Consider the following 10,695-nt stretch of genomic DNA (forward strand, 5'->3'; position numbering starts at 1 on the left):
ATATCCGCAGAATCGAGCTCTATATCCTCATTCTTTGCTTCGCCACCCGGTGTCGACACTCGTGGGCTTCGAGGTGGTGAGTATACCCATCGATTTACTGCTCGCGGGAACGTCCCCCATTTCGGATCGTCGTACACATCACGCCTTGAATGAACTTACCGGTTAGGAGCCAATAACCACCTTTAATTCAGGTCTTGGTTTCAGACGGAATCGATATGATCCAGTATTACCGATATATTAGGTTCTCGTGTCTTTTCGAAGATTTTATGAGCCCAAATGTGAAACTTTAACCCTTGGGCTCACAGTTTTAAATAGCAACTGTCCAATAGTTACTCAAGAAAGAGAACCTGTTGCAGAAAATTCGCGGTTCTTGTTCTTTCGTATTTAAAACTCCGAGCCCAAAAAATCTCAGAACCCAGTTCCAGATTCTTAGGGTTCTGAGTAATTATCAGAGCCATGGTTCTGGCTCGGTCCTTTTTATGCGTGGTACACATTCTCATCTGGTGAATTCAGCAGTTTCGTCACCGACATCATCAAGCGCATGAAGGCGCGACTGCATTACAGTTACAGTGGTTCGTCGGTTACAAGGACTTGCTCCTCTGGCTCGCTGTATTCACACACAAAGTAATCGAGTAAACCAGTGTGTCTCGAGCACTTGCCTCGAGCACTGGGTGGCATGGAATTCCAGCAGTCAGTTGCTGGGAAGTTGGCAGTGCCTCCAGTGCCTTCCTGTATAGATATTGCTCCTAGAGACGGCACTGCTGCAGCGACAAAGTTGAATGCCACTCGGCTACCAGCTGTTGTGATAGGTTGGGGTGGGTACCTGCAAGCGCTGATGCTTGGTGAGCATGCGGGCTGACTTCGTTTCGACTCGGCACTAGCTTGAAAAATTGAAGAATCTTGCTTCTGTGAATGTACCATTTTTGCAAGGCTGAGCCTCTCCACAATAATAATACCCTTAGATAGGAATAATAGATTTGGTTTTCGGCGCTATGACTATGGAAGGGCTCACCTGTAGCTTGTTTAGAATTAATCGATAACTTTAGATTAGTTTTGATTTTCTTAAAATTTTACGTAAAGCTCAAATCTGTTTGCATCCAATACCAGTTTCTGAAATGGTCGCTTGAGATCTTGAGCAAACTTCGTCAAATATTTCCAAAAATTATACTTAGATATGACAATTTTGAACATATCTGCCTACTTGGTCAAATAGTTGCTCTACAAACTGTATCATATATGGGGGGTAAGGACATACTTTTGTTGTGATTCTGTTGAGAAGCCACTTTTTATCAAAATCCGGAGGAATCATAACTCAGATCTGTACCATTTCAAGGGTACTATCCCTTTTCAGTAGCTGACGCTGCAAGGCTGTAAATCGTGAGCGTGCGCAAAGCCCTTATCGGAAGCGTGGAGCTCTGGAATTAAATTCATACCTGCACTGTATTTTTTGAAGTGCTGGAAGCACTCGGATTTCCATACCGGTAACGTCGGTTTGGACCTGTGAAACCAAATTGTGTTAAATACGGTAGGATCACGGTGAGCGACATCTTCATCGCGACGCACGAGCTAAATAAATATCTATGTCTAAACACCTATATGAGTTGATTTGCGGTTCCGTTTTACTAAGCAGTGAATTGATCGGGGGCATTTGAAGCAGTTGGGTCCCCCAAAAATGATGCCGGTATCCAAAACTATTTATTTTAAATATGGGCATGTACCACACAACCTATAAAGTATCGTTTCGCGACTTTTGTTTTCAAAATTTAGCTTGTCCAACATCCCATGAAAGAGCATCTAGAAGCCGTTAGCTGCCATATTAGACAGTAACGCATCAGGTATAGCTGTGAGCTACTGCGCTTCACTGTCAGGGCATCTCAAAAGACCCGAAAACACCCGCTGACAGTGGGGAAGCGTCTCGACTCTACAAATGCAGGATGTACCTCCAAGCTAACAAGAACTCTACTAGGACATCAGCAGCCAAAAACAATAATTGATACTGTTTCGTACCGGTTATTTATGAGAGCGGTCCTAATGCAAAGAAATAGTAATAGTAGAGATCAGCAACAAACAATAATAATAAATGTGGGAGAAAAATACCAGTGCTATATATTATAGTATATTTAATTCGAGCACTGGCTGAATGAGGTTAGCTAAGACGGTGGCAAGTCCACGAGAGGCCTCTGTTGCGCCTTGCGTTCGTGAAATTTCTCCTCTTTGACGCTCTACAGTACAGGAGATACGGATATGCGCCGTCATCGTCCGTGATTTCCACGCGAATCACGCGTTCCTTCTGGTTCTTGCCGGAAATATTATTTTCAGAAAAAAATGCCCTGTACGCGGGCGGACACTCGTGAGCAGACGGATGGAAAGTGGCAGCACCTTCTCGTCGCGGTCTGGGTACTGCTGTCGAATAGCAGCGCCTCGCGGTCGTACTCTTCGATTTTGTAACTGAAAATTTGGGAATCAGCGCGTTGGTCGAAGATAAATCAATATTCATGTTGATATTGTAATATCAACATGAGCAGTAAAACAAATACAAGTTGCCTTCGAAACGGAAACAGAAAGGTAGAATTAGTATGTACAATTTGAAATACAACTACATGGTCAAGTAGTAAAAGTCTAAAAGTTGCCCCGAAGACGACGAGTGACCTCGTCAGCATCGACGTATGCACGGAGATTACGCTTCACGCCTAGACCGACGTCGGCCTTCACCTTCGCATCAACATCCGCCTTGACTCCGAGACCAAGACCAGGCTTCCCGCCGGGACCCGCATTCGGGCCGATACCCAGACCGACGTCCGCCTTCACCTTCGCGTCCACATCCGCATCAACGTCCAAGTTGACTCCGAGATTACGCTTCACGCCTAGACCGACGTCCGCCTTCACCTTCGCATCAACATCCGCCTTGACTCCGAGACCAAGACCAGGCTTTCCGCCCGGACCCGCATTCGGGCCGATACCCAGACCGACGTCCGCCTTCACCTTCGCGTCCACATCCGCATCAACGTCCAAGTTGACTCCGAGATTACGCTTCACGCCTAGACCGACGTCCGCCTTCACCTTCGCATCAACATCCGCCTTGACGCCGAGACCAAGGCCAGGCTTCCCGCCGGGACCCGCATTCGGGCCGATACCCAGACCGACGTCCGCCTTCACCTTCGCGTCCACATCCGCATCAACGTCCAAGTTGACTCCGAGATTACGCTTCACGCCTAGACCGACGTCCGCCTTCACCTTCGCATCAACATCCGCCTTGACGCCGAGACCAAGGCCAGGCTTCCCGCCGGGACCCGCATTCGGGCCGATACCCAGACCGACGTCCGCCTTCACCTTCGCGTCCACATCCGCATCAACGTCCAAGTTGACTCCGAGATTACGCTTCACGCCTAGACCGACGTCCGCCTTCACCTTCGCATCAACATCCGCCTTGACGCCGAGACCAAGGCCAGGCTTCCCGCCGGGACCCGCATTCGGGCCGATACCCAGACCGACGTCCGCCTTCACCTTCGCGTCCACATCCGCATCAACGTCCAAGTTGACTCCGAGATTACGCTTCACGCCTAGACCGACGTCCGCCTTCACCTTCGCATCAACATCCGCCTTGACGCCGAGACTAAGGCCAGGCTTCCCGCCGGGACCCGCATTCGGGCCGATACCCAGACCGACGTCCGCCTTCACCTTCGCGTCCACATCCGCATCAACGTCCAAGTTGACTCCGAGATTACGCTTCACGCCTAGACCGACGTCCGCCTTCACCTTCGCATCAACATCCGCCTTGACTCCGAGACCAAGACCAGGCTTTCCGCCCGGACCCGCATTCGGGCCGATACCCAGACCGACGTCCGCCTTCACCTTCGCGTCCACATCCGCATCAACGTCCAAGTTGACTCCGAGATTACGCTTCACGCCTAGACCGACGTCCGCCTTCACCTTCGCATCAACATCCGCCTTGACGCCGAGACCAAGGCCAGGCTTCCCGCCGGGACCCGCATTCGGGCCGATACCCAGACCGACGTCCGCCTTCACCTTCGCGTCCACATCCGCATCAACGTCCAAGTTGACTCCGAGATTACGCTTCACGCCTAGACCGACGTCGGCCTTCACCTTCGCATCAACATCCGCCTTGACTCCGAGACCAAGACCAGGCTTTCCGCCCGGACCCGCATTTGGGCCGATACCCAGACCGACGTCCGCCTTCACATCCGCATCAACATCCGCGTTGACGCTGATACCGCCCTTCCCGGCGTCGATCTGTCTATCAACGTTGAGATAGTAATTAGGTTCGTGCTGTGGTGAGTTCACGACCTCCGTGTCATCACCTAGGTCAACTCCGCTTGAAGAAGTAGAGACGCTGTCGCTTCCAGTAGCAGGACTTTCTTCGGTGCCAGCTGCATACGCATTGTCGGCATGAGCCGTGAAGTCGGAGAGCGCGACAGCCACCGCGAACAGTTTGAGGAAGGTTTTACACGAAAGCATTCTTGTTGTTGAGGGTACTTGAGCCGCCGTAAAGGAAGAAGGCGAACAGGAACAACGGGGTTGGACTCGAGTGAAGAGTGGAAATTGGGGAATGAGAGTGCAGTGGCGCTAGGCTAGACACGTTGGTTGCCGCCACTAGCAGCCTACTGTTTAATCACCCCTCTCGTGACGACGCAACGCTGAACAAGCTCATTTGGATCTCAGGCGTCTGCTTCGACATATTTGTGAGACACACAGTCCACTTGGCGGCTTTCCGTGACCACATCTCTCTCTTCCCCTATTTTAAAATCAACTGGACTCAAAGTAATTCAAGTGATACTCGCAGAAGATATAATACGTTCAGAAAGAGAATGGATCATCTTACGGCTTTTGGTGACCCAACGACGGGTCGACTATAACGACTGTGCTGCTTAAAAAAATTGATGCATATTGGTACGCGTTCGATCTAAAACAGATATCCGAAGCTAATCAATTTCACCAATATCGACATTGATAAAGTATTTAAAAGCAATTAACTAGCATCGACAGCTAGTATTTGAACTGTCAAGTTATCGTTTTTAAAACGAGCAAGAAACATTTTTTAAGTCTCTTTAGGACGTTCGAAACCTGGCTTCAAGTCCAGTTCAAGTGTCAGTTCTTGGTGTGACAAACCAGTGCGTAGAATAGTTTGGATCTTTCGGTGACCGAATCGGTGGGCACAGACCGGAATAGTTCATGAGATTTGATGGTTGGTGGATAGGTCACCACAACTTGGAATTATTCAAATAAAGCTTGTTTCGTCTGGTCTCCATTCCACGTAGTAAAATGACGTTTCGTTCCAAGCTACGTCAAGTCGGAGGATGCCACACTAGCGAGAATCGGGTGTGGCTTCGCAGCGATGAGTTGTTTCAGTACGCGAGCATTACGCATTGCTCGATCGTCTATCTGGGCACACGCCGGAACGCCAGGGACCGCATCAGAGCTCGCTCCAGAGTCACTCTTCTCCTGACCGGTGGCCATGATATCGAGCTGCTCCAGCTGTCGGAGCCAGCTCGCTGTTGAGCTCCCAGCAATAAAAACTTGCTGTGGACTCGAAGTCTGAAGACTCCGTACTAACCGTCTCGTTCCCGCACAGAAATCATGGAACTCCACAGCGCCACAAACGCCGCTAACAACGAGTGCTCTCGACTGTATAGAGACTGTATCAGACGCAGGCGATACTATCTTCGCCAGCGCCTCCATTGCTATAGGCCCTACATCGAAAGCACGGAACGTCCAATCGTACGGAAACTTTGGCGGAAGAGTCATGTGCGTCGTCACTCCGTCGTCACCTTCTTCGTCTGCGTCATCACCGTCGGAATCAGGGTAGAACGAAGCTAACACACTCGCATTTCCCTCGATAACACGAGCAGTATGCAAACACTGCGCTGTCACATGTTCAAACGTTTGCCACCCCATGTCAGAGGTTGGTCTCCCACTGTTAAGGACCACATGCGCTCGCTCGCCTTCGTATACGTATTGATGTTTAAACGCGAAGACGTCGACGTGGTTAGGCTCCTCTAATGGCTTCTGTCGCGCACTCTTGATCGATTTCTTTCGACTGTTTTCTTCTTCATCTTCTTCCTCCTCCTCCTCCTCGTCACTATCCTCGACGATACCGGTAGTAAGATCCTGCTCTTCTAGCGGAGTCTCGCCCACTATCCAGTCGATTGGAAGCAGCAGACGAACACACTTACGACTCGCTTTCTGTTGCAGTTTCTCCACTGCCGGGACTAGAAGTTCCCATACCCCCTTGCAGTGAACACCGGGTGTCTTGTCAGTGGCAACTTCGATCTCAATCGTCTCCTCTTTGGAGACTTCTGCGTCTTCTTCAAGCTCTTCATCCTCTTGTTCCAGCTTCATTTCGACGTGGTTTACTGTAGCCATCTTAGTCGCTTTCGTATGTAGAACTCTGTACAGACTCATGGCCACTTGACCGACAAAGTAGACCTCGTTCACACACTCTAACAGACCGTCAATGAAGCGTAACTTTGCCTCCAGAGACGCCCCACCCACCACCGCAGTCAGCGCATGAGGCGGATTGTCACTAAAGGCCAATGGTTGTAACATTCGGGACCAAATCTCAAGCTCCTTCGACAGTTTTGGTCCCGCAATCATACGAGGACAAGAAGCGATGGCGTCTGGCTTGGGTGCAGACAAGAAGACGCTTTCGCACGCTTGAGACGGCACTCCATCCATCACCCAGACACTCGCCATACTCTCGAACTGGTCTCGTAAGGCTACGACGCCTTTCTCACGCGCTTCTCCCACAGATATCTCGAGCTTCGTAAGGTCAGGCATTGAAGGATTACTCGCCGGAGGGGCAGGAGCAGGAGCAGCTGTTGAAGGCTTCCGCTTAGACGCAGAGGCCGCGGATTTCTTTGCAGACTTCAGTGCTTCGGGTGCTGGCGTTGTTGGCTTTGAAGCTGCCAGCTCACGCTTCCGAGACGCGTGAGTGATGAGGTCGATGCCGGCAGCGTCAAGGTGTTCCAACAGCACAATTGTCGGCGACATTCCGGTGTCCGTAGCCTCGTCGTTTGCGTTATCTTTCTTTCGACTAAACTCGATTTGACTCTGCACGTCCTCGACGGCGGAACAAAACACAACGTCTTTGTTGATGGCACGGCGCAGTACTGGAGCAACATCTCGAAGTGAGAGCTGAGAGGACAAACGCTCCAGTATATTCTGCATAGCCGTAGCTTCTGTTTCAGCGTCGTCTCCTTGAGGTTTAGTTTCCTCTGTGTCTCCAGTCGGTTGGTCGGTTGCAACAGCCTTAGCCTTTACATCAGCTAAGGCGACAGTACGCAGGAGTTTGAGCATTTGCCTTGTCAGAGGTGGACGACTTAACTCGCTTACTAGCACGACGGTATGAACACTTGATAGCGTGTTTACTACCTGTTCTATCGACTCTGCAGCGTCCGCCACTTTCGCGGGAACAAACGACAAATGCTTGACTAAATCTTGCGAAAAGCGCCACGTCAAGACCATGTTAGAAACGTCATCTCCTGCTGATTTTTTAGCTTCCGTCTTGACGAGAGAGAACCACGCAGCCAGATCCAAGTCCACCTGCATCAGTACCACCCCCAAACGATCACAGCTCTCAAGGTTCTGTGCCGATGGTGGACTATTTGTACTCTCAGAAGCCACAGACACGCACGAACGGATCGACAAATACGACACCTTGTCACTTAGCCACATCTTCTGGAGACGCCGTCGTGCCTGCCCAATATGCGTCTGGTGTCTCTGGTCGCCTCCAATTGCCTCGTCCACAGCGCGTACGAGCAGCTTCCCTACACCTTCCACTTTCGCAGCTTGCACAGCTGATAGATCGTTCGTAGTGTCCATGGCTTGAGCAATCTCACAGACTACCGGTAGCTCGCCACACAAACTCCCCATTCTTTCGTACAGTCGCTCATGTAGTCGAGTAGTCGAGTAGGGCGCAGTGTGGGCTGCAAACCGCAGCGTGTCGAATGATTCCTGGAGATCTGGTTGTAGTGTACTGATCTCGTCTTCGAGTGCTTCACGACGAGCTAGTCGCTCCATCCTACGCACCTCACGAGGACTTATACGTGGAGGTTTCTCCTCGATAACATCGTCGGAGTCTTCCTCGTCATCCGTCTCGTCTTCGTCTTCTTCTTCGTTGTCGTCTTCTTCTTCGTTGTCGTCTTCCACTTCCTCGATCTCCTTTTTCAATTGTCTAGTCAAGTCATTTATCTGCGCTTTCTGAGCTTCGTCGGCTCTTTTACATAGATCGCAAAGACTTTCCAGCCGCCAATCCCACTCCTGAATACGGTGTTCTGGTAGAGAAATGTCTTGAGCAGTCGGTGGCTGTAACTCGTCAACACCACTTCCGATACTGTCGTTTGTTTCTGTTACAAACGCTCCGTTACTAGATCCCTCAACACCGTCAGGCCCACTGTCAACAACGTTCTCGTTGCTAGAATGTTCTTCCTTGACTGACGGTACAGGCGTGAGAGCTCTTAAAATCCCTTGAGCACGTTCATACAGTGCGTGACAATCACGCACAAACTCTGGACTAAAGTAGACGTCACTAAACGCATCACCTCCATTGTGTTCGTAGAATCTGTCGACATCTTCTTGCGGCATTAACTCCTCGAACGCTACACGTTCCGGTAGTCGTATTGTCTCCAGAATTTCATCCACAAGCGTAGTCACAAAGAAGTGACTTTCTTGTTGTCCCACACGTGCGAGTTGCATCTCTCGTCGCTTCCAGGCTACAAAGTTGTCTTCAGCAACGCAGCTCAGACGCACTTCAACCGGTAACGTTGCTACTAACAGCTCCGTATCTGCGTCGACTGAGGGTACGCCAATGCAAATTCTCGGTCGAGGGTCTGCGTCCAGAAACCATTTTTCGAGAAACATACCAGCTGTTGACGCCGTAAACGTGAACACAAAATGTTTATTCTCCCCCGGTAGCAACGTCCCTCCAAGCTTTGACAGCGAAATCGTCGTCAGCTGCTCCAGCTTTTGTTCTTCTTGTCGCGTTCGACGTCCTCGTAAATGAGTCGTCAACTCTGCGTTCTCATCTTCGAAAGGAGCTCGCCACCATTGATAGTGGACGATCGTACTACCGTCATTCGTAATTGATAGAGAGCGTTGGTCTTGTTCGCGTACGCGAGTGTAAAAGCTCAGACGAAGCGGATAACTCACCTCTGGGTTAACGTCCTCGTCACTATCGGAAACGTAGGAGATGCGAAGACTAGGACCGGTATACTGGTTACCATTCTCTCCCTTGGTTCTACTTTTGTGACTTGGACTTGCGTACGAGCGTAATCTACGACGCCGTGAAGCTTCCTCTTCTTTCGCCGAATAGAAACGACCAGATGGTTCATCTTCGTCATCTCTCGCCTGCTCGGTGTCACCTGACGCCCAAGCGAACAAGTCGGTTGTTCCGACTGCTAGATGGCTGCTGGCACTATGATCCACTTCGTGTGGTTGAATCACTTCCAGTTGCTTCCGCAGGCGCCATTTCTTACGTGCCAAGAGATTTAGAGACCTTTTCTCGAGTTTAGAAATAGGTCGCGACGTTTCGTCCTCTTGGTTGTCAAAATAGTCCAGCGGTCGTCGGACTCGAGGACCAATTTTGGTGCTTTCTCGGATTGGACAAAATAGTCCACTGAAAATGTTGCCAACGGGTACATACCGTGTCCCTTCATTCCTTAAGCTCACGAGCCAGATATCCTCGCCCACTTTGTCACTCAGGGGCCGCGCCTTTTGTAGCGCATCGTACATCTCTCGCTGCTCTCGATAGGCCGCCGCTCGACTCATGACAAGCTCTTGAGGAGTTTTGCCCAATCTTCGAGCTGCACGTCTCGTAAAAGCCTCCCAATCTCGATTCATCTGTCGCCATTTGCGTAGCGCATTTTGTTGCCGTTGTTGAGAAACCCGTTCGTGGATCGGGAGCGAGTTCAGCCACTTCCGATGCGCTACGGCTTCTTCTCGGCGCTTATGTGCATCGTTCTCCATCTCTTGAGTCTTAATGTCGATTCCTTCCAGCTGAGTGCGACTCGTTGTCTTCCGCTTGGTCGACGCTAGCATTTGATGCGGTGACGTCGCTGCTGCTCGCAGTTCTGAGGCACTGGGTTGGCCACGCTGCTCGGCCAAGAACCGGTCGAACCGCTCGACGTCTTCCGCTCCTCCGAGTGCTGCGTAGGAGGCTAGTTTACCTGACCGTGCATCACGAGAATGATGTTGGTTGACGACGTCACTGCATGTGGCTGACGTGACTTTGGCTGATTCTTCGTCGATGGGCCTTGCAACGATGACCGTCCGAGTCTTGCGTTGACTCAAGCTGGTCGCTGTGGAAGGCTTGCCACTCGAGGCGAGACTGGCCTTGGACGTGGACTCGTTCATTGCTGTCTGTTGCCAAAGCGCCACTATTCTAAGCGTCGGTTGGCAAAAGACGCAAAACTTCCGAAATGTCGTGGCCGGAAGGCGGCAAGCGGTTGCCACTCTGGGACGCGATCTACAATGGGGACGCCGTGGCTGCTCAGAAGCTGCTTGTGACGAAAGCAGGGGCAGACCAGGTGAATACTCCGCATGGAGTAAGTACACCATCAACATCTATGAAGCCAATTAACTCACGTTGCTGTAGCTCTGGCAACAGACAAGTGTACATGTGGCTGTACAACATGGGCACGTCAAACTATTGAAGCATTTGGTTTTCACTGGAGCCAACGT

At 50.8% G+C, this 10,695-nt stretch overlaps 2 protein-coding genes across 2 annotated transcripts; both read right to left on the reverse strand.

Moving 5' to 3' along the window:
* Nucleotides 1-2,619: 2,619 nt before the first annotated feature.
* PITG_05945 (uncharacterized protein) lies at nucleotides 2,620-4,476 on the reverse strand (the record flags this gene model as incomplete). The annotated part of the gene is made up of 1 exon (XM_002998130.1): nucleotides 2,620-4,476. One exon carries the CDS (start codon nucleotides 4,474-4,476, stop codon nucleotides 2,620-2,622), a length of 1,857 nt encoding a protein of 618 aa, XP_002998176.1.
* Nucleotides 4,477-8,474: 3,998 nt separating this feature from the next.
* PITG_05946 (uncharacterized protein) lies at nucleotides 8,475-10,368 on the reverse strand (the record flags this gene model as incomplete). Its single annotated transcript, XM_002998131.1, has 3 exons — nucleotides 8,475-8,523; nucleotides 8,606-9,214; nucleotides 9,281-10,368. The coding sequence occupies 3 exons, from the start codon at nucleotides 10,366-10,368 to the stop codon at nucleotides 8,475-8,477; spliced, it is 1,746 nt and encodes a 581-aa protein (XP_002998177.1).
* Between the last annotated feature and the right edge of the window lie 327 nt (nucleotides 10,369-10,695).

The sequence above is a fragment of the Phytophthora infestans genome, genomic scaffold, assembly GCF_000142945.1.
Source record: "Phytophthora infestans T30-4 supercont1.9 genomic scaffold, whole genome shotgun sequence".
Lineage (NCBI taxonomy): Eukaryota > Oomycota > Peronosporomycetes > Peronosporales > Peronosporaceae > Phytophthora > Phytophthora infestans.